At 48.3% G+C, this 23347-nt stretch overlaps 2 protein-coding genes across 2 annotated transcripts; both read left to right on the forward strand.

Moving 5' to 3' along the window:
- The first annotated feature begins 2148 nt into the window (after positions 1–2148).
- LOC136566097 (complement component receptor 1-like protein) lies at positions 2149–12530 on the forward strand. The gene is made up of 13 exons (XM_066565056.1): positions 2149–2152; positions 2256–2447; positions 4048–4147; positions 4660–4745; positions 5179–5391; positions 6558–6740; positions 8043–8231; positions 8607–8804; positions 9443–9625; positions 10064–10252; positions 11779–11958; positions 12073–12242; positions 12375–12530. Exons 1-13 carry the CDS (start codon positions 2149–2151, stop codon positions 12528–12530), a joined length of 2043 nt encoding a protein of 680 aa, XP_066421153.1.
- Positions 12531–13651: 1121 nt separating this feature from the next.
- Positions 13652–22023, forward strand: LOC136566098 (membrane cofactor protein-like). Its single transcript, XM_066565057.1, has 8 exons — positions 13652–13709; positions 16217–16390; positions 17201–17380; positions 19007–19189; positions 20110–20298; positions 20556–20735; positions 21361–21554; positions 21871–22023. The coding sequence occupies exons 1-8, from the start codon at positions 13652–13654 to the stop codon at positions 22021–22023; spliced, it is 1311 nt and encodes a 436-aa protein (XP_066421154.1).
- Positions 22024–23347: the final 1324 nt, after the last annotated feature.

Genomic DNA, 23347 nt, shown 5'->3' on the forward strand with positions numbered 1-23347 from the left:
TGCAAATTGCACTTAAATTCCATTTTGTAAAGCAGTTTGGTTTGACTGACCTGTGACCCTTACAGCTTGAAATATTCCCTTCACTCAGGGAATATTTGCACAGACTGATGGAACTTTTTGCTTGGATACTTCTCTCTCTCCCCGAGGGTGATTCATTGTCAGGGAGCTTTTCTGGTGACCCCTGTAGGATTTCTCCTGACTAGGAATTTATTTCCTTCCAAAGAGATTTATTACTACCAATAAAGTGTTTTACCAGTAAGTTTCCAGAAAAGAAATTCAGCTCCTTCTCCTTCTACTCCTCTCCTGTGACTGTAGGAACTGCTCAGGGGTGCAGAAATAAGACCTGTGCATGTAGCTGAGTATAAATACCCCAAATACCCCTCTGCTGTCTACACAGGTACTGTCCCACGAGGGGAATGTGGTGACATCCGTGGGACCTCCAGGCAGGAATAATCATGTCAGCTTTGGAGCTGGGGAGGCAGAGGAGCTGTGCAGCTGTGCTTGGGTCACTCCTCACTGCTGCTCTCATTGTCACTGTCCACAGTAAGTGAATGAGTCCACCAGGATGAACTGAGACCCCCTGGAGGAAAACCTTCTCCTGGGCTTTACAAGAATTGAATCCTTCTCTTTTCCTCATTGCCTGTGCATTTCAAGGGCTCTGTAAATCTTTGTGATCAGCTCTTCCTTTGCCTTTTTTTTCTTTCTGTGGGAAGCAGGTACAAAACTATTTTAGCTGCAAAAGTGCAATAATTTATACTAAGTGAGGAGAAGAAATGCTTCATCTGGACTTTGTGTCCAGCCTTTGAATCTGCTGGGTGAGATGCAAGGAGTGGGACTGGAGGGGTCAGATCCCTGCCAGCCACAGGCTGCTCTTCTCTTTGCTTTGGGGTGCTGAGGGGAACAAACCAGAACAATCTGTGACATGGGCTTGTGGTTGTGAGGTCCCCAGGATGAGGTGAGAGATGAGAATCTGACTCCATGTTCTCAGAAGGCTGATTTATTATTATATTATATGATATGATTGACTTATATATTATATTATATTATATTATATTATATTATATTATATTATATTATATTATATTATATTATATTATATTATATTATATTATATTATATTATATTATATTATATATCATATCATATCATATCATATCATATCATATCATATGTTATATCATATTATATTATATTATATTATATTATATTATATTATATTATACTAAAACTATACTAAAGAAAGAGAAAGGATACATCAGAAGGCTTCACAAGAATGATAATGAAAGCTCGTGACTGACTCCTCAGAGTCTGACACAGCTGGCTGTGATTGGTCATTAATTAAAAACAATTCACATGGAACGAATCAAACATTCACCTTGTGAAAAACGCCAATCACTTGTTTTTAAAGTTTTAAAAGTTTAATAGTAATAAAATGGTTATAAAAATAGCAATATAATTAGAGTAATAAAAATTTGGACAATTTGGATTAGGACAATATGAGACGATAAAAACAAAGAGTTATGGACAGTCCGGGTACCTTTTTCTGGGCAAAATAAGCCCAAAAAAGGACCCACATTAACAGAGGATTAACCCTTAAAAGCAACAGACTGTTGCATATTCATACACCTCATACATGATGCATAAATTCCATTCAAACAAAGGATTCTGTCTGGGCAGTGTCAGCTTCTTAATCCTGATGGCATCTTCAGAACAGAGCAAGGCAGGAAGAAGTTCATTTCTCCTGATAAGGGAGCAATAAATTCTTTTTCTCTGAAAGATTTAGGTGTCCTGTGGCTGCTATCTGGTGCAAGTACCTCATTCCTTTCTTAAAAAAAATATCTCGCATACATGGTTTCTATTTTAACATTATGTTATAACCTAAAACTATATTTAACACACTACTTAAGAGAATTAATACAGCATAACTTTCCAACATAACACATATAATATTGATTTTAATATTTGCGAAAAGCCAATCATAAAATACGCATTTTTCACACACCTGTTGGTAAACAATGTCCAAGCCACATTCCAAAGCAGCAAAACACAGGAGCAGCAATCAGATAATTATTGTTTTCATTTTTCTCTGAGGCTTCTCAGCTTCCCAGGAGCAAAATCCTGGGCAAAGAGGATTTTTCAGAAGATATCATGGGTGTTTTCATTCCTCTCTGAGGCTTCTCAGCTTCCCAGGAGAAAATCCTGGGCACAGAGGATTTTTCAGAAGCTGTCATGGTGACAGGGCCCTGTGTCCCCAGGTCGCTGTCCCCCTCCACCACGATCACCGTCAGCAGAGCCCAAGCGGCGGCTGGAGGGCATCGAGGTCTTCCCCTATGGCTCCAGGATTGAGTTTGTCTGCAGGCCAGGCTATGTGAGAAATGCTCGCGTTCCAAACGTCCTCACCTGCGGAGTGAACGGGCTGTGGCGTGGATCGAATGACATCTGCATACGTGAGTGTGTCTGGGGGCGTCCCTGCCCTTGGGTGTGGTGGTTACGGGGTCCCCAGATGGAGGAGGAAGGAATGAATCTGACTCCATGTTCTCAGAAGGTTGATTTGCTAATTTATGATATTATATGGTATTCAAGAATACTATAGTGAAACTACACTAAAAATGTTGGAACACAGGAAATTCCTCTGGCTGCCCTGGAGGGCTTGAGCCCCTGCCCAGGGGACTCAGAGACCTTGGCACAGAGCCCAAGACACCTGTGTCTTTGATCTAACCCTTGGAAAAACAATTACCAACCTTTATATGAAGAATTACAAGTCAAGAAAGTTTTAGCAGAATAATAGTTAGTTTGTCACAGGGTGAAAAATATATTTTTGGGGTTTTTAGAATGGGAGTTCAGGGGGCAAGATGGAGGAATCTGGGTGTGTCCAGTCTTTCTCCTTCTTCTTGGCCTCCATCTTCTGCTGTGATGTTGGCACTTTTAGATTGGTTTAGAGTAGAAGCTTACTAACACAGGTGATAGGTATTGGAAATAATTGTAAATATTGTACATGTAGTTTTTAGTATATAAATACAACACCACCTCTGAGGCGGGCAGTGTGCCTCAACCCAACCTGCCAGACAGATCTCAGCAGGTCAGAGAAAGAATTTTATAGATAAGAAACAATAAACAACCTTTGGAACGAGAACAGAAGAATTCTGACTCCTCCTTCGACTGCCGGGTTGGGAAAAGAGGCTTGTATGTATCTCAGAGTCACTCTGACCAGCAGAGATTCTGAGATAAAAGAATACTAAAGAACAGAGAAAGAAGGCTGGAAAGAATGATAATGGACTCTCTCCCTTTTGAGAGTCCAACACAGCTTGACAATAATTGGCCAATAAGTAAAAACAATTCACATGCAACCAGTGAAACATGCACCTGTTGGTAAACAATGTCTAAACCACATTTCAAAGCAGCAAAACACAGGAGAAACCAATCAGATAATTATTGTTTTCATTTTTCTCTGAGGCTTCTCAGCTTCCCAGGAGAAGAATCCTGGGCAAAGGGATTTTCCAGAAAATATGACAGTGACACTTGCGTTGGTACAAGATCATCTCTAGGGCCCCTCCCCAACCATTCTGGGATTCTGTGGCATTGGTTTTGATTGCTGATGCAGCCAGCTCCTTCTGTTGGAGAAGAACACAAAGCGAGCCCTGGGGATGGTGGCAATGAGTGACCTGAAGGGAAGCACTGGGTTTGTTCCTCTGGGTGCTGGCAGTGATGGCAGGAGCTGAAATCACCTTTGGTGCTGGCTGTGCTTCACTGCTGACTCAAAGGATGTGCTTCTGCTCAGGCATTTTGAGCCCCTGTGTCTAGAAAAGCACTGGAGCTGCAGAGGGAGGGTCCTTAAGCTGGGAAGAGATGGTGCCACAGGTCTCTGCAAAGCCCAGAGGCAGCAGCTCACAGGGCAGGTCTGGCCAGCACCAGGAGTCACAGAATAACCTCAGGTTGAGGGGACATCTGGAGGTGTCTGCTCCATCCCCTGGCTCAGAACTGGGCAATTCTTTGGCTCTCCTGCCAAGAAACTGAGCTGGGAGCTGACTGGAGCCCTGTTGTCCCCAGCCAAGGCGTGCAGCTACCCCGGGGAGCCGGTTAATGGCAGACTGGTCCTGCCTGAAGCATTCACCTTTGGTACCAAAGTGAACTTCACCTGCAACACTGGGTAAGCCACGAGCAGGCCACAGGGCTTCTTCCTCTCCAGCCAGTTTTCCAAAGCTTTTTTCCCCCCTTTGCTGTCAGAGCCTCCCCCATGTAGGTAATTGCAGACCCTGACTGAAATACCTTTTAAGCTTTCCTTTGAGAGCTTTAAGACGGACTGTGAGTGTCTTAATCTCCTACTTTGAGGCAGTTCTTCCCAAACTCAGGTTCACCCTCCTGGCTCTTTTCAAACTATTCCCAATGTTTCAGGGTCCTTTTGAAGGAAAGATGTGAATACTGAGCTCAGAGCTGTAAGTAGTTGATAAAGATTACTCATTTCCCTAGAAACGTGTCATTTTTTTAAATTAAAAAAATGTTTTTGTCAAAAGCCAGTGTGTCCTTGAGGAAGTGACACTTTCTGACCAATTTCTGATCTCTGGAATTCTGACAAAGGAGCCCGAACCTTGCTGGTGGTGATGTGGGTAACACATCAGGACGGAGTCTGTGGAGTAATTCCCTCTCCCCTGTCTCACACAGGTACAGACTGATTGGAGACTCTGAGATTGAATGTGTGTTCAGAAATGAGGTTCTTACCTGGGACAGAGAAATTCCCATTTGTCAGGGTAAGCAAAGCTCCTTAATTACCTATTCTTTAATTATCAGGGATGTGGCTGGGGCTGGATAAAGAGGCTGTTGTGTTGCTCTGCTGAGGATTTTGGTATCTCAGTGGCATCTGCAGTTTGGCATCTGCCCAGGATTTTGGCATGGTGGAGCCTAGAAAGGCATTTTTAATCTGTGTTTCCCTTCCTGCAGAAATGTTCATTCACTCTCTGGGAGAGATGCAGCTACGTTTGAGCCTGGGATATCCCAAACCCCCTCAGTGCCCAGCCAGAGCTCGGGGCTGGTGCAGCTCCTCAAGACCTGCCTTTGATTTTTGACCCTTCTGCTACCTCCTGTTTCCACATTTTTCTGGCCAGATCTTTGGTTCAAAATTAATTAAATTCTTTTTTTTTGTCTTCTTCTCATTCCCATGATGATCTTCCCCTTTTTCCACAGCAATTCCCTGTGCACCCCCTCCAGAAATAGCAAATGGGCAGCACAGTGGGATGGACAAGGAGTATTTTCAGTATGGGGACTCTGTCACCTACCAGTGCCACAAGCCCAGGATGGGAGAGAGACCTTTCTCCTTGCTGGGAGAGGCCTCCATTTTCTGCACAAGCAAGGACAACCTGAACGGTGTGTGGAGCAGCCCAGCTCCAGAATGCAAAGGTGAGCTGCTCCCACATCCCAGCACCAGCCCCTGCGCTGCTGCCTGCTTCTGCTCTGCTGTTTCCTCCCTTGGAACCTCCTCTCCCCTCCATCCTGCTGGAATGGAATCACCTCTTGCAGATGGGACCCTCTGAGTGTGGCAGCTGTGACAGGAATTGGGGTCTCCCCTCACAGTCACAGTGTCAGCAGGGAGGTGGGAGTGGGATTTCACTGTGCTCACAGGGCAGGGGATCCCTCTCACCTGCTGTGAAACAGAACTGCTGCAAAGAATTCCCAAACCTGCTCCTCTGGGTTCTCTTTATGCTTTGCCTTAAAAACCCCTGCTGTAACATGGGGCAAGATGTAGAAAACCACCACGTCACCCCGCTGCTGTTTTCAGCCCTTCTGAAAAAGGTGATGGGGTTTTTTTCAAAACCCATATATCCCATATATCTGTCTCAGTTTGGAAAGCCAAGTGTCTGCTAAAGAAGGCAGGAGCCTCCCCTGTAATGGAAAATGTAAACCCCCTCTCTCCAAATTGTTATAAATTTGAAATTAAGGGGATCTCAGGCAAAAAATATGGGAGCAGAAAATAACAGTTCTTTATTAGGGAAGAAAATAAAAGGATAAAATAAACAATGCAGTAAACCAAACCAACACTGCCAGAGTCAGAACCCAGCCTGACACCCTGTGGGTCAGGGTGTTGGCAGCAGTCCCATTGGAATTGTGGCTCAGCCCTCCTGCAGTGTCAGGGGTGGCTCTGCTGGAGCAGGGATCCTGGAGAAAGGTGCAGTCTCTGCCTCTGAAGATCCAGGGGCAGAGGCAGCTGCTGTTCCTCTGGGCAATCCAGTGCAGAAGCTGTGCTGGTGTTCCAGAATCTCCAGATTATATCCAGGTAGGAATGCTTGGCTCCTCCCTCTGGGCTCACATCTCCCAATGGGATGCTGTAGCTCTTATCAGCCATGCAGTGACATTCAATAGTCTGTTATCAGCAGATGTCTCTCTGGAGGGAGGATTGGTTGTGGAAGAGATAAGGAAAACTGCCTAATTAACAGAAGATAACTGCCACACCTCTAACAGATGGCAAATAGAATACACCTTGCCTTGCAATCTGGGACAATATCACAACCCTCATATCTCCATCTGGAGCCTAACTGCTGCTTCCCTGTGTGCTTCCCCTGGTACAGTGGTGACCTGCAAGCAGCCAAGAGTGGAGAATGGGAAGCTGCTGAGTGGATACCAGCCTGACTACAGCTTTGGGGACACGGTGGTGTTCGACTGTAACCTGCACTACAGCCTCAGTGGCAGCGAGGCCTCCACCTGCAGGGACAACGGCCTCTGGGAGCCCCCCCTGCCCCTCTGCCAGCGCAGTGAGTCTGCAGGGACAGTGCTGTACTGCACTAAGTAGTTTATTTAGTTGTTGATTTGCACTGGGTGATTGGAGATTTGCACTGAGTAATTGCACTGAATAGTTTATGTTATATCACATGGTTTGCTCTTCCCCTCTCTTATCACATGGGTTTTCCCTCACACACCTCTCTCCCCAGTACCCTCTGGTGGGGGTCTCTCCCCTGGCCAGTCCCTCCCCTCACCCCTCCTCACTTGTATCCCATTGGCTGTGGTCACTAAATAGTTTATTTAGTGTTGTATTGCACTAAATAGTATATTTAGTTGTTGTATTGCACTGGGTGATTGGAGATTTGGACTGAGTAGTCTATGTTATATCACATGGTTTGTTCTTCCCGTCTCTTATCACACACCCCTCTCCCCAGTACCTCCTGGTGGTCTCTGCCCTGGTCAGTCCCTCATCTCACCCTCCTCACTTGTATCCCGTTGACTGTGGTTCCTCCCCTCCAGCCCCTTTCCAAGCTCTTAAAACCCCCTGACCTGGCCTCTTTCCCACCTTGGAAATAAATGTAGGATGTTGGTCTCTATGTGGAGAAGAGAGCTTCTGGTCTTTTGCCTTTGTCCATGTAAGATTGTGTAGGCTGGGCTCCATAGCTTCTGGATTGGACCTGGACAGCCCACCAGACACAAATTCTTACAGTTGGCGCCCAGCGTGGGTTGGGGATTCTTACAATTGGCGCCCAACGTGGGTTGGGGATTCTTACAGAACAGCACCCCTGGGGACCCCCCCACACTCAGGGAGTATCATCTTGATTGGAAATTACAGATTGTTGTAACAGTGAAAATCGTTGTGTGGTACAAAATCATAGTCCTGGAATGGTTTGGGTTGGGAGAGACCTTAAAGCCCATCCCACCCACCTCCTGCCATGGGCAGGGACATCTTTCACTAGCCCAGGCTGCTCCAAGCCCTGTCCAACCTCTCCTTGGACAATTCCAGGGTTGGGGCAGCCACATCTTCTCTGGGCATCACCCTCATATGGAAGAATTTCTTCCCAATATCTGATCTAAACCCAACCTCCTTTATCTTAACGCCCTTCCCCCTTGTCCTGTCACCCCATGCCCTTGTGAAAAGTCTCTCTCCAGAGGGAAAAAAATATCTGTATATCTTCATTTGTCTCCTTTGCATTCCCTCTTTCCCCTTCCTGAGCCTGGATGATTCAATGCATGTCAGAATGAACAATATGAGCCCGTGCTTTTCACCCAAATTCCCTCCATGCCAGGCCCTGTGATGCAGCACTGTCCCTAAATTGCTGTCTCACCCCCAGGCAGCTGTGATGACCCCCCAGATGTGAGGAATGCTCTGAAAACCAGGCTGGCTGGCAACCTGTTCCCTGTGAACACCGTGGTCACCTACGAGTGCCAGCAGGGCCACCAGTTCAGAGGAGGGCAAACCACCTGGAACATCAGCTGCCTGCAGGGTTTTTTGTGGAGTGAAGTCCCACCCCCATGTGAAAGTGAGTGCCTGGGGCTTTTGTGACTGCCAGAGTGTGTGAAGGATCTGCACGTGGGGTGGGGACAGCCTGGGGGACAGGGGGATGCTCCAGGGCCCAGCTTGGTCTTTGCTGACTCTCGAATTCCTTTGATTTATTCCTCAGCTGCAGAGTTGCCTTGCTTTATTTGCCAGCTCCTTGAACCTCTGGAAAACATCCAATGTGCTCTTGAGGCTCCACCACCAACATTCCACACCCCAGGAAAGCCCAGGGATGCTTTTGGGGCAGATTTAATGTCATGATGTGTCTGGCCATGCATCCTTGTCTTCACAACAAATTTCCCGTCACCCACTTGGCTTTGCCATGGTTTCACCCTCACTGATGTTTGGCATTTCCCAGGAATTCCTTGCCCAGATCCACACATCCCAAATGGAGGGCCCTTGCACCCATGGCAAGTGAAAGAGGTTTATGAGAGCGGGGACAGGCTGGAGGTGGCGTGCAGTGAAGGATTTGCTTTCAAAGGCCGTGGCAGCAGCATCACCCTCCGCTGTGGCAGAGATGGTGAATGGAATCCAGCAGTGCCAGAGTGCATTCCAGGTGGGACAGAGTGGTGAAATGAGCATGACAGAAGCCATGGAGAATTTCCCCCCCCACTCCAGGTGGCCCCAGATCTACTTCTCCTGGGTTAATGTGGAATATACAAGCAGCAAAAGGTCCAGATGGGCCCCGTGGAAAAAGGGCAGGGTTTTGGCAGGGCTGAGCTGGTGTCTGGAGGGTGCAAGGGTGGTGGGTTGGAAGCTTCTAGAGGCTTGGGAGGTTCCTGAGGAAGCCAGGGAGACATTTACCCAGCTGGAAGGGGATGTGGTTTGTGCTTGGGGCTGCTTTTCTGGGGAGCAGAAGATGTTCCCAAGGCATTTCCCCTGTCAGGAGAAAATGAGTAAATAACTGACACTGCTCCAACTCCTGACCCAGCACCACAGCAATATCCCCAAAAAACTCAGGAAAACCTTGCCAGGAGGGAAAAACCTGCTCCACCTCCCAGGGCAGGCAGATTAGAGCATGGAGAATTCCCTGTACTGACCCTTCAGGGTTACAGGGGCAGCCTGAGACCTGCATCTGGGGCGCGGTCACTTTTCTACCATGGTTCAGATTTGTTGGTAGCTCTTCTCCATAGAAAACATGACTGGAGTTCTTTTTGGAAATGCACAACATTTTTTATTTCCCATTATTTCTAGAACTACATTGCCCAAAGCCAGATGTCCCTCATGGAAAGGAGGTTTATAAAAGCAGCAGTGACTACTCAGTGGGGACCCGGGTGAGGCTGGCCTGTGAGGAGGGCTTTGCCCTCAGGGGCTCTGAGTCTATCACCTGTGGGGCTGATCTGAGCTGGGAGCCCGAGGTGCCCTTCTGTGACAAAGGTATGTGTGACACACAGGGGACGAGAGATCTGCCACCAGTGGGTGATGTCCTGCCCCCAGTGGGTGATCTGCCTGCAGCACCTGCTCCTGGGGACACGACCTCAGCCAGGTGTCCCCTCCCCAGAGCTGGAATTAGAATCATTAAGGTTGGAAAATACCTCCAACATCATCAGGTCCAGGTTTTGAGTGAATCCCACTGTGCCATGTTCACGTGTTTCTTGAACACTTCAGGAGTGGGGTGGCCACCACTGGAAATATCCTGATATTTCTGGGGTGCTGCAAAAGGCCAGAATCCAGGCAGCAGCTCCCTGTGAATTTGCCTCACACCAACCACAAAATGAACTTTGTGCTGATTTCACAGAAATGTTTTTGATTCTCACCTGAAGGTGCTAACTGCACTGCACGTGTCTTTCTTTCTCAATTCCCTTTTTTCCACAGCGTGTGGGCCCCCTCCCCAAATAGCCTTTGGGCAGCACTCTGGCAGAGGTGGCAGGGAGTTCTCTTATGGCTCCAAGGTGACCTACAGCTGTGCAGAGGGGCTGTCCCTGGTGGGGGACGAGTCCCTCTACTGCACCTCGGACGATGGCAAGAGCCTGGCGTGGAGTGGACCTGCCCCAGAGTGCAGGGGTGAGTGGTTTTGATAGTGAAAGATTTTAAAATCATAGAAAATTCGGGGGGTTAGAAAGAAAGTTAGGCTTAGTAGGCCCTGGGAAAATGTTAAAGGTAGGCCCTGGGAAATAATTAATGTGGAGGAGACACAAACAAGGCCTTGAATTATCTAGAATATGTTAGGCCTTGTATTTGCTAGAATATGTGAAACTACACCTGTGAAGTCAGTATATGATAAATGATATAATTGTTAGATGTGATTAGATATAATTATTGTTTAAAGAATCATGAGAAACTCTGTTAGGGGTTTGAGTGGGATCACGAGAAATCCCTGCTTGGATGAAATCAATGTATACAATAGAACAATGTAAGTTTAATAATTAATATATAATTTATATAATGATAGAATATAAAATATGCATAATATATATACGTATAAATATAAATATAAATATAAATATAAATATGAATATAAATATAAATATAAACATAAATATAAATATATAAAATAAAAAATATGTTCAGCTCGAAACCATGTTGGGTCAGATTTGGGTCTATGCACCCCTGACACCCAGAGCTCTTCAATAAAAGCACCTGCATGTAATCATTCTGTGATTATGTGCTCTTGAACGCTGACAGTTTGGGGTCACTGTGGGATCAGGGCATGGCAGTGCCAGCACTCAGAACAACGGGGTTAAAGTGAGCAGGGCTGCCTGCAGATGCTGCTTCCTCCACAGGAGGGGGGGATGATCCCTCGGGAAGTGGCAGACTGTAAGAGCCTGAATGAGGGATGTGGGATCCAGGCAGCTCTGCAAAATGCAGTTTATTCCATCCAAGATGTCACAGCAGTCAAGGGTTGTGGGTGACAGAGCTGTGCCCACAGCTGTCAGCTCCAGCTGCAGGCAGGCCTGGAGACCCTTTGGGTTTGGTCACAATGCATTATAGACTTTTCTTTTGGTTACAATGCATTATAGACTTTTCTTTGCTGAGCATCTTCATACAGTAGAACCAATCTATACCTTAACTATTATCTATAGCCCATCATAACTGCTGTAATTACCATATTCATGTTACTGTTCTCCAATCACTCAAAGTTAGTACATTACAGTTTATGCTAGAAGTTGTTTTTCAGATTTCTTGCAGTGGAAAATTCTGAGACCTTTTTTCTAGTTGCAACTTTGCTGATTTGTTTGCCTGTGCTATCTTTCTGCTTGGCAAAAACATCCTCTTGTTTGGGGTGGGTTTATCTTTTGCTCTAAGTCATAACATATTTTTTGCTTCCTTGGCTATCCAGTAAGACTGGCTCAGCAATTCTTTTCTTCGATATCAAAACTTGCTTCCATCTCCATTCCTTCTTCAGATTCTACATTCAAAAATCTTTCTGCTAAGCACACATATCTGTGAGACTTCCTTGTCAAACTTTCATCCTTCCCAACATCAGACCCTGGTTCTCCTCTCCGGGGGCCATCAGGGCTCGGCAGGAGCAGCCCTGCCCGGGTTCTGCTGTGCCCAGAGCCCAGTGCCAGCTCTGCTCTGTCCCACAGCGGTTCGGTGCCCCAAGCCCGTGGTGGAGAGGGGAAGGATGAGCCCACAGGTGTTCACCTTTCCCTATGGGCTGCTCCTGCACTTCTCCTGTGAGGAAGGCTTCAGGCTGCGTGGTGCTGCCCAGAGCCAGTGCCTGGCTGATGGCACCTGGGACCCGCCCGTGCCCACCTGCCAGCCAGGTGAGTGCCAGCCCTGCCCTGCTCGGCCCGGGGGCTGCTCTGCTGGGTCACAGGGAGAGTTTTCTCTTCCATCTCCTCCCATTATTGGGTTTTTTGTGTGTGTTTCCCCCTCAGTTCAGTGCTCTAGGCTTGCCAGGCAGGATGATGTGGTGATTAACTTCAACAAGATGTGGTATGAGGTGAATGAAACTGTGAACTTCTACTGCAGACATCATGGGCACTTAGAGGCACCTTCCAAAACCACCTGTTCAGCTGATGGCACCTGGACACCACCACCCACATGTGTAAGTCCCACCAGCTGCCCCGTTTTTCCTGTTTCTTGCCCCATTTGTAGCTTTGGTCCAGCTTCAGGAGGGTGGTTGCTTTGTCACCCCACACTGGAGTCTCACTCTGCCTTTGCTTTGGTTCTTTTTAAGAGGAAAAGTGAGGTGTGTGAGAGGGTTCTTCAACACAAAGCAGCTTTCCAGTGTGGAATGCCTCTGTCAGAACTGAAAACCCAGCTGGAAGTCAAGAAGCTGCTCCTGGAGATCCAGAAACTTGAAAAGGAGCTAAAAGCCATCACATACGGCTGACTGGGATTTTAAGAACCATCCTTTCTGTGTTGGATCATGATGCTGACTGAGGATCTTTATGACTTTGTAATTTGTGCTAATGCTGAAGTAGCCAGGACAAAATTTAACAATTGGCCACAGATTTGGTCACATGAGGAGTCAATGACTTGTGAGTCAATGACTTGTGAGTCCATTTTTAGAGCTCACCAGGTTCAGTTTGTAGATCACTTTATGCCTTTCAAAGCTTCACATTTAGATCTGTTTGCTACACTGGCAGTGCACAGTTAGGAAGGAACTGAGTGGAAAGTGAATTTTGGTGGTAGAAACAGGCATGAACGTGGTGAGAGCCACTCACCTGCAGCTGCTGCACCTCTCCAGTCTATCCCAGTGCTGCCCAGTTCATCCACACTGCACTCATTAGTGGGAACAACCCCTTCACTGCCTAATTACTTTTCTCATCACCAAGAAAACCTCAAAGCCTCTATCCTAGCAAAGCAAAAATGCCAGGTATTCTTCCCAAGCAGGATGGAAGTGCCACATCTCTGTGTGTACCCCAAGGACAAATAAGTGTACAGAAAGAAATGAATGGTTTTGATTTTTTTTATTAAAAACCATCCAGTGAGGGGGAAGCACTATGTGGGCCACATATCTTGTGATGGGGCCAGAGATTAAAATAAACCTGAAATTGTAAAGACTGCTCTGTCTGGGTTTTAATAATCTGTTCTATCTCTAGTAAAGGGAAGTATTTCTGTAATAGGTATGAAGTACAGATAATATATAAATGTATATAATAAATAGTTTTATTTATAGTGTACATAAATAAACAGCTCAGTTAGGTGCTGTTCCGTGAGTGCAGGGATGTGGGGGGTGTTTCCACAGCGGCCTGACACCCCCCACCCCACCTGCCCTGGGTCTAAACCTGCCCCAGACACGAGGCCAGGCTGCTGCAGAGCACTTGGAGCTGTGAACCCCCTTCACTCCCTCTGTGCCCAGAGCAGCCTCCCTTGCCTTGCACATCCCAGGGCTGGGGGTGGTGTCAGTGGTGTCTTTGGCCTGTCCCCAACTTCCCACTGCTGCTTCCCCTTCCCTGGCAGGCTCTCAGGGCAGAATCTCTCCTTGCCAGGGCAGCTCCCACCCTCACCATGCCAGGGCAGCTCCTGGCAGTGCTGGTTCTGCTGCTGCAGCCCCTGGGGACTCAGGGTGAGTGTCCTCCCCTCCCTCCATCCTCGGGGTCTGGGCTTCTGGGGCTCTGCTTTCCTTCCACAGGGGCTTTGGGAAGAGCTGACAGAGCCTTGCAGGGCCTGAAGGGGCTCCAGGAAGGCTGGAGAGGGGCTCTGCACCAGGAATGGCCTGGCAGGGAAAGGGGAATGGGTTTAGGGTGAATAAGGGCAGGGTTAGATTGGGTGTTAGGAAGGAATTGTTCCCTGGGAGGGTGGGCAGGCCCTGGCACAGGTGCCCAGAGCAGCTGCAGCTGCCCCTGCATCCCTGGCAGTGCCCAAGGCCAGGCTGGACAGGGCTGGGAGCAGCCTGGGACAGTGGGAGGTGTCTCTGCCCAGAATGGGGTTTAATGTCCCTTCCATTCCAAGTTTTATGTCCCTTCCATAATGTCCCTTCCCTGCTTCTGTGACTGATTCTGTGATGCCTCAGCCCTGGGGCAGGCCCCAGAGCTGCCCAAGGCAGCTGGGCCATGGGCAGGCATCCCCCAGGCTGACCTCAGAACTGCAGAAGTGCAAATCTGCTGAGCACTGAATGTCTCTGGGAAGGGGAATAAGCAGCAGTTTCTGTCTGGAAGTTGGGGGTTCAGTTAAACCCAAACCTTTCCAGAAACTTCTCCAGGGTGCACAGCCCTGCACCAGCACTGCCTGTGCACTCTGCTTTTATTGTTAATATTTATTGCTTTTACTTCCTAATGCTTCTCAGCCCATTTCCCAAAGCCAAACATTGCTAATGAGGTGCCAATAATTAATGTGGAGGAGACACAAACAAGATCTTTTCCAAGATATTTTCCATGGGGACGGCACCAAAGGCAGCATGGGTGGCACTGCCCTGGCACGGTGCAGGTGGGGGATGCTACAGCACCTGGATGTGGACCAGGATGTTCTGACATGTTTTTAACTCTGTCTTGGGGACCTGCCAGCACTGCCAGGCAGGAAGAAACCCCAGTTAGAGCTGCTGGAGTTTTGTTTACTCTGTTATTTGTGATAAGCCCCCAAATATTTCTCATGGGAGACATGGAAAGAGGAGTTTTTTGTTGGGACATCAGTGATGTGCAGGTGTGACAGAGGTCATGCAGTTGTTGTAGAGCCTCTTTTTTTTTTTTTTTATGAGGCTGGAGGGAGCTGCTGCACCTGAGCTGAGTCACTTCTGCCCTGCCTGAGCAAGGGCTCCAAGGGAAAGGCAGGAAAGGTTTTGGTTGTGTGGAAAGGAAACCCTACAGGTTTGGGGTCCTGCTGATGGCTCAGGATGTTTATAAACCTCCAAACCTCTGCCTCAGTCTCTGTAGTCATTACACAGCTTTGTCTCTGTGGATATTGACAGCCTGGCCAGAGAAAGCCAGATAAACTTCCCCAGGAATTGTTCTGGGGAGTTTTGAGAAGGCTGAGAGAAAGAACTAAAACAATCTTGCAGCTGGTGTTTTGAGCAGTTGTTTTCTCATAAGGTGTTTACCAAAGGGGATTTCCTTAATTAGCCAGTGGTGATGGTGTGTTGATTAAATGACCAATCAGGTCCACCTGTATCAGAACAGTGTATAAAAAGGAATGGCTTTCGAATAAAGAGATCATATATAAAGTGTATATAACAAAAAAGTTCATTTATAGTGTATGCAAATAAACAGCTCAAATAAGTGCTGTTCCATGAGTGCAGGTGGGAACCCAGCACATCCCTCTGGCTGTCCAGGATGGCCAGGACCCTGCCAGGGGGCTCAGAGACCCTGGCACAGAGCCCAAAACACCTCTGGGTTTGATTATGACCCATGGAGCAAATTACCAACCTTAGATGAAGATCTGCAAGCCACAACAGTTTAGGTAGAACAATAGTGAAGTTATCACGGGGTGGAAAAGGAGATTTTGGGGTTTTTGGTATGGGAGTTCAAGGGGCAAGATGGAGGGAACTGGGTGTGTCCAGCCTTTCTCCTTCTTCTTCTTGGCCTCCATCTTCTGCTGTGATGGTGGCTCTTTTAGATTGGTTTAGAGTAGAAGCTCACTGTCTAACACAGGTGATGGGTATTGGAAAGTAACTTTAAATATTGTACAGGTAGTTTTTAGTATAAAGACATAATCCTGCCCTGGGGCAGGCAGAGTGCCTGGAACTGTCCTGCTGGATGGACCTTGGCAGGGCAGGAGAAAAATTTTTATAGATAAGAAACAATGAACAACCTTGAGACCAAGAAATGAAGAGCCCTGACTCCTTCAAGCGCCGGGCTGGGAAAAGAGACTTTGAACAATCTCGGGGTCACAGCGACCCAGAAAGGCCCCAAGATGCAGGGATGTGGGGGTGTTTCCAGCAGCTGAGGAGTTATTGTTATTGGCCTGCTGAAGAGAGCTTGTGTCACCTTCACTTCTGTTCCTGACCCAGCAGTGCCACATCTCCTCTCCCCCCCAGCCATAGCTGCCATGACATTTGGCCACCATGATGCCATTATGCAAAACACCCCTAAACCCCCCTTTTTTTCTTCTCTTTTTTTTTTTTTTTTTGATGCTCCACAGAGTCTCAATGTCCCATCCCTTCCATCGCACACGGGCAGCTGAGCTCTGCAGAGAACTTCACCTTTGGCAGCACAGCCACACTGCAGTGTGACCCCGGCTTCGTGGGCACTGCCAGCACTGCACGCTGCACACACAGCGGCAGGTGGTACCCACGGGTGCCCTCCTGCACCCCAGGTGAGCTCACACCCCCTGCTGGCCTCTGCCAGCTGCAATCGGCTGCTCCTGTTTCCCCAAAAGCACTTGGGGGGGGGTTGGAGGGTGGGCATCACCGGGAGCGCTGCTGGCTGGCAGGATTCAAGCTGCACCAAGGGAAATTTAGGTTGGATATCAGGAAAAAGTTTTTTACAGAAAGGGAGAGTTTTTATAGAAGTTTTTTACAGATAAAGTTCTGGATTGGCCTGCTCAGGGAGGTGGTGGAGTCACCATCCCTGGGGGTGTTTAACAAAGCCTGGATGTGGCACTGGGTGCCAGGGTTCAGTTGAGGTGTTGGGGCTGGGATGGACTCGATGATCTTGAAGGTCTCTTCCAACCCAGTGGTTCTGTGAATTCTGTGAATTTCCTCTGGGATCACCCTGGGGAGCGTGGCAGGGCTGTCCCTCCCTGCAGGGGACACCCACAAGGTACCAAAGCACACAAGAATAAAGATTCTCACTCAGTTCACATTCTCTGGGGAATTTTCCCCGCTGTTTCTCCCTTTCTCTTCACCCCACAGCCAAGCTCAGGGGTTCTGCTGTCCCTCACTTATTGTTGGGGTTTTCCACCAAAGAAAAGCTCCCAGTGCTGAGGCTCTCTGCTGTCCCTGCTATCCCCAGGATGGTGCTGAGGCTCTGTCCCTGCTGTCCCCAGGGCAGTGATAAGGCTCTGTGCTGTCCCTGCTGTCCCCAGGGCAGTGATAAGGTTCTGTGCTGTCCCCATGGCAGTGCTGAGGCTCTGTGCTGTCCCTGCTGTCCCCAGGGCAGTGATAAGGTTCCGTGCTGTCCCCAGGGCAGTGTCGCCACCCTCCCTCTGTGGAGTTCGCCGATTTCCAGCCCCGCCGGGAGTTCCCTGTTGGCACCACGCTGTCCTACTCGTGCCGAGCCGGCTTCTCCCTGATCCCCGGGGTGTCCCCAACCATCACCTGTCTCCAGAACTTCACGTGGTCTGCGGTGCCCAGGCTGTGCCAGAGTGAGTACATCAGTGGTGTACTCTGTCATGTTTTCTGAAAAATCCCTTTGCCAGGATTTCTTCTCCTGGGAAGCTGGGAAGCTTCAGCTTCTCCATGTTTTGCTCCTCTGGAATGTGATTTGGAGAATTGTTTACCCAGCATATGAATTGTTTTAACTTAATGACCAATCCCAGTCCAGCTGCATCGGGCTCTCTGAGTCTGTCACAGGTTTTTATTATTCATTCTTTTCTATTATTCATTCTCCTTTCTTTTCTTTAGTGTAGTTTTAGTATATAATTTTCGTTATTATAATATCATATCATGAAATAATAAATCAGCCTTCAGAGAACTTGGAGTCAATTCTCATCTCTCACCTCATCCTGAGGACCCTCAACAACACTGCAACAATTGGTGACCACAATTGGTGACCACACTCAAGGGTGATCCATCTCACCAAGGCATCTTCAGGAGGCTGGGATGAATTCAGAATAAAAGGATCAGTTTCTGCCAGCATGTTCTGCCATCGTGCTCTGCCAGCACATCACCATGGGGTGACACCACTGTCACACCCTGCCCGGGCTTCCTGCAGCACCCTCGGCTCTCCCTGGCAGTAATTTCGGTGCTCAAAAGGTGGCGTGCCTGGATAGGAAAAGCTGCGGCTCCCCCTGGTTATTTAGAGGCTCCAATAAGGATTCAGGGATGCAGCCAGTGAGGAGCCATCCCCCAGCGCGATTTCCAGCTGATCACAGGCTCTCACATGGAGCCCCACATTTCTCTTCACACAGAAAAGCAAGGCACAATTCTTCCCAAGAATATTCTTATCTCATTTGCTGTGCCTGTGTTTGTGCAAAAGCAGAATGCAATATGGAGATTGTTTGCCCAAAGTGATGGTGTTGTGTTTCCTTGGCCTGTCACGGCCAGGTGTGTGTGTGTGTGTGTGTGTGTCAGGACTGTTGGGTGACAATTACGAGACGAGTGCAGTTGTGTGCAGGGTTGAGTGCTTGGCAGATTCAGTTTAGATGTAATGTAATATTGTGTCATATAATATAGAATAATATAGTATAATAATATACTATATAGTAATATATGATTATATTATATGATTATATTATATGATTATATTATTATATTTATTATAGTAATTATAATATTAATATATTTATTAATGATGTATAATATTCAATAATATGTAATATTAATAATATTATAATATCAATATAATAATATTATATTATACATTATATAATATTAATATATAAATTATAATATTATTTTTATAATATATTATATTATATTTAAGAATGTATAATTATTATAATTGTATATATTATTAATAGAGTTATTATATTATTATTGTATTATTATAATAATATTATATTATCATACTATATTATATTATTAATGTAATATAGTAATAATTAGCCTTCTGATATCAATAGACTCCTCATCATTTTTCCCCCTCATTGGGGTTGCCTGTGAATACAATACTCACATCCTTCTGCCTTCCAAGAGCAGCTCTTGTTATCCTGTAATTGCCATCCCTGAGCCTGCCAGCTCTGCTTTGAGGTGCTTGGCAGCGCTGCCTGGCAGCTTGGCTGGGAATGGCTCTGTGCCAACCTCTCCTCTCTGCTGCCGCTGTCCCCCAGAGGTGCAGTGTCCCAGCCCAGCCATCCCCCACGGGACAGAGACCAGCCCCAGCAGAGCCGAGTACACCTTTGGGCAGCAGGTGGAGTTCCAGTGCGACCATGGCTTCATGCTCCGGGGCAGTGACAGGGTGCAGTGCTCCTCTGATGGGATATGGAGACCCCCCGTGCCCTACTGTGACAGGGGTGAGTGGGGACAGGGCTGGGGATTCCATCCGTGGGGAGGTGTCAGGTGTTTTTTCTGAAAAATCCCTTCGCTCAGGATTTTGCTCCTGGGAATCTGAGAAGCCTCAGAGAAAAAGGAAAACAATAATTATGTGATTTGCTTCTCCTGTGTTTTGCTCCTTTGGAATGTGGTTGGAGATTGTTTACCCACAGGTGGTTGTTTCATTGGGTTTCTGTGAATTATTTTGACTCTTTGGCCAATCAGGGCCAAGCTGTGTCGGGACTCTGGAAGGAGTCATGAGTTTTCATTATTATCTTTTTAGCCTTCTGTAAGTATCCTTTCTGTATTCTTTAGTATAGTTTAGTTTAGTATTCTTTAATATAATTTAGTATATAAAATAATAAATTAGCCTTCTGAGAACATGGAGTCAGATTCATCACCATGGAGCACCCTGCAAATACAACAGGGTGGGACAGCAGGGAGAAAACCATGTGAGGTGTGAGGAGAAGGTGCCCAAGCCACAGCAGGGAAGGGCTTTGGCATTTCCATCCTCTCCCAAAACTGTGATTGGTGAAATGTGTTGGTTAATGGGATTTGCAGTCATTTCTGAAAGGATTCTTCAAGCGGTTTATGATGTTTACCATTCCCTGACCTTGCTTAGGAGCAGGATGGAAAAGAGAGAGGATGAGGAAGGGGAAGGGGCTGAAGGGGAGGGGACGGGTGCTGCAGTGCTGGGGCTGTGCTGAGGGTGGGTTCCTCTGCTGGGTCAGCCTGGGAGCACTGGCACAGCCAAGGCCAAAGCGGGCCAGGGGCAGGGAGGACTGTGAGGAGAGCAACACATGCCATAAACACAGAGAACCAGCCTCTCCTGTTACCTCCCTGCCTTCTGCCTCCCTGATGGAATGAGGAAAAACTGACTTTTCCCTTTACTCTCACACAGTCTGTGGTCCCCCTCCCAAAATCACCAACGGGCAGCACTCTGGCATGGGGTTCACACAGTTCACCTACGGCTCTGAAGTGAAGTACAGCTGTGCAGAGGGGCTGTCCCTCATCGGGAACAAATCCCTCTACTGCACCTCCGAGGATGGGGAGAACCTGACCTGGAGTGGGCGTGCCCCGGAGTGCAGGGGTGAGTGGTTTGGGGTCACTGTGGGATCAGGGCATGGCACCAGCCTGAGCCAGGCCCTGGGGGCAGTGCCAGCCCTCAGAACAAACCGGGCAGGGCTGCCTGCAGATGCTGCTTCCTCCACAGGAAGGGGGGATGATCCCTCAGGAAGTGACAGACCCTGGTTCTCCTCTCCGGGGGCCATCAGGGCTCGGCAGGAGCAGCCCTGCCCGGGTTCTGCTGTGCCCAGAGCCCAGTGCCAGCTCTGCTCTGTCCCACAGCGGTTCGGTGCCCCAAGCCCGTGGTGGAGAGGGGAAGGATGAGCCCACAGGTGTTCACCTTTCCCTATGGGCTGCTCCTGCACTTCTCCTGTGAGGAAGGCTTCAGGCTGCGTGGTGCTGCCCAGAGCCAGTGCCTGGCTGATGGCACCTGGGACCCGCCCGTGCCCACCTGCCAGCCAGGTGAGTGAGCATTTTCTCCTCCACCTCCTGTTCCTGGATTTTTAATGTGCATTTTCCTTTCAGTTCAGTGTCCCAAACCCCCACGGCAGGAAGATGTAGTGATTCACTAACAAACTGTGGTATGGGTAAATGAAACTGTGCCCATCTACTGCATTTAGGGGTGCTCCCAAAATCTCCTGCTCAGCTGTGGCCCCTGGGGTAGAGCAGAGGGCTTGGGGTGCAGGATTGCCTGCCTCTGTCTGTCCTTGGGGCTTCCTGAGTCCTTCTCCTCTTTGCCGATGAAACATCTTTCCCAAAGCTGGTGTTTTCCAGGTCATAGTTGAGTTTTTATTGACAGCTGTGTATAAAGGAGGTCTAAGACAGGTCAGGAGCTCACTGACTTTCCTTTCCCTTATTGCCAAATGTTGACCCCCACCATGGGGATGCCTGGATTGAAACACTGCCAGAAACAGCAAATCCATAAGGAATTCACAGCCCCTCACAGGGGCTGCTCTGACCTTCACCCTCTTCTTGAAGAGAAGTGGTTTTGATTTCACAGCTCCACAATTTTTAAGTTCCCCTGCACTTCCCAAACTCCTTTCTGACCTCTGGCTGAGGTGCCTTCTGCCCTGGGTTTTCCTTTCAGTCCTGTGTCCACCACCACAAGTGCCCTTTGGAAAGCTGAAAAGCCCTTTGGGTGAGCAAAGGTGGTACCAGACCAACGAGACTGTCACCTTGGAGTGCCTTCCTGGCTACCAGTTTCCAGACAATGGAATGATGGAAAATGCCTGGACAGCCACGTGCTTGCCTGATGGCAGCTGGACACCACTGCCCAAGTGTGTGAGTACTACAAAATTACAGAATGGTTGGGTTGGGGGGAGCCTTAAAGATCATCCAGTTCCACCCTGCCATGGTTGAACCTTCCCAGGTGCTCAGAGCCTCAGGTTGCTGAGCCTGGCTGAGTCCCTGGGTGGGTGCTTCCTGATTTCTAACATGAAAACTGCTTAAACTTCTCAAAAGATTTTCATTTCTGCTCCTGAGGATGACGCAGCCCCTGTTGGGACAGGGCAGCCTCACAGCTGAGGAGTGGGTGGCTCTGCCTCTGCTGCAGTCCATCCTCACAGGCTTTTCTGGGGTTTGTTTTCCTGTTTAACAGATGAAGGAAGGTGATGCTGATGTGTGTCAAGAGGTTCATTACATTAAATCGACCTTTGAATGCGGTATGCCTGTGGAAAAAGTGAAAAGTCTGCTGGAAATCCAGAAACTGTTCCTGGAGATTAAAAAACTAGAGATGGAACTAGAAAACTGAAAGGAAACTGGACACCTGTAACACTCACCTTTCCTTTAGTGAATTCACAGTTTGTGCAGTCCCAGCATCTCTAAAAAGGTTCAGGGTGATTTTGTGGTTTATGTTTGCATGCCTGGAGCCAGAAAAATAATCACCAGCTCATGGGAGGCTGCTTTTGCTGTGCTGGATGCCAGAGCAGGGAGTGGGTTTTGCTCTAACCTACAAGCTTGATTTGCTCTTTAACTAATAAGTTGTTTCATGTTTCATATTAGGAAGAATAGAAAGAAATTAAATTTAGCTTTTTAAAATCACTGTCTTAACTGTGGTAAGCTGAGGCAAAAGGGAGTGAAGTCCAGAAAAGCTGAGATGAGTCCAGAGTTGGCTCTGAAGGTTCTGCTGCCATGGTTTGGGTACATTTGGGTACATGGTTTCTGCTGCTGAGGTTTGGGTACATTTGCACCCTGCTGGAAACAATGGTGGCAATAAATTTTAAACCTGATTTCTGTCCATCCAGCTCCTGATTTCTGTTTGTCTGAGTAAGGGCAGCTCACAAGAAGTGTATTGTAAAGGCTGCCTCACCTCATCCCTGGGTTCAAACAGGTTCCTGGCCATGCCAAATATCTGAGCTGGTGTCTTCTTCCACATCCCAACTTTTGGTGCATAAATGCTTAGAATAATTGTTGGTCGGTGCTCACTGCCAGCCTCAGCACAAAATAAGAACAAAGCAACACAAATAACACCTGCCTGGAACCCAACAAATAACAAATAACCTGCCTGAATCCCATCTGGCTGCTCTGGGGCTGGGCTGGGGGATGCCACAGATCCAGCCCTGGCTGGTGCCTTCCCACAGGGGAACCTTGGGCCATCCCAAGCACCCTCCTGGGGTGGGGAAGGGCTCAGAGGAGGAGCTCCTCACCTGAGGAGATGCTCTCCTGCCGCAGGTAACTGTGGGCCCCCTCCTGCCATGAACCACTCCAGGCCCTCCAGCAGCTCCAGCAGCTTCCCAGGGAGATCCAGGGTGACGCAGGATCCCGGGGCTGCTGGACACCAAGGGGACAACCCCGCTGGGCTGGCAGTGTCCCTGCCCAGGGGACAAACCCTCTGTGCTGGCAGTGTCCCTGTCGCAGGGGACAAACCCTCTGTGCTGGCAGTGTCCCTGTCCCTGGGGACAACCCTGCAGGGCTGGCAGTGTCCCTGTCCCCAAGGGATAAACCTGCCATGCTGGCACCATCCCTGTCCCTGGGGACAACCCCGCTGGGCTGGCAGTGTCCCTGCCCAGGGGACAAACCCTCTGTGCTGGCAGTGTCCCTGTCGCAGGGGACAACCCGCTGGGCTGGCACTGTCC

This window comes from Molothrus aeneus, chromosome 24 (genome assembly GCF_037042795.1).
Source record: "Molothrus aeneus isolate 106 chromosome 24, BPBGC_Maene_1.0, whole genome shotgun sequence".
NCBI lineage: Eukaryota > Metazoa > Chordata > Aves > Passeriformes > Icteridae > Molothrus > Molothrus aeneus.

Coding starts and splice junctions, on each gene's coding strand:
- LOC136566097 (XM_066565056.1), top strand. Junction 6,741..8,042: donor CCTGCCCCTCTGCCAGCGCA/GTGAGTCTGCAG, acceptor TCTCACCCCCAG/GCAGCTGTGATGACCCCCCA. Junction 11,959..12,072: donor CGTGCCCACCTGCCAGCCAG/GTGAGTGCCAGC, acceptor TTTCCCCCTCAG/TTCAGTGCTCTAGGCTTGCC.
- LOC136566098 (XM_066565057.1), top strand. CDS start 13,652: ATGCCAGGGCAGCTCCTGGCAGTGCTGGTTCTGCTGCTGCAGCCCCTG. Junction 16,391..17,200: donor GGTGCCCTCCTGCACCCCAG/GTGAGCTCACAC, acceptor TGCTGTCCCCAG/GGCAGTGTCGCCACCCTCCC. Junction 19,190..20,109: donor CGTGCCCTACTGTGACAGGG/GTGAGTGGGGAC, acceptor ACTCTCACACAG/TCTGTGGTCCCCCTCCCAAA.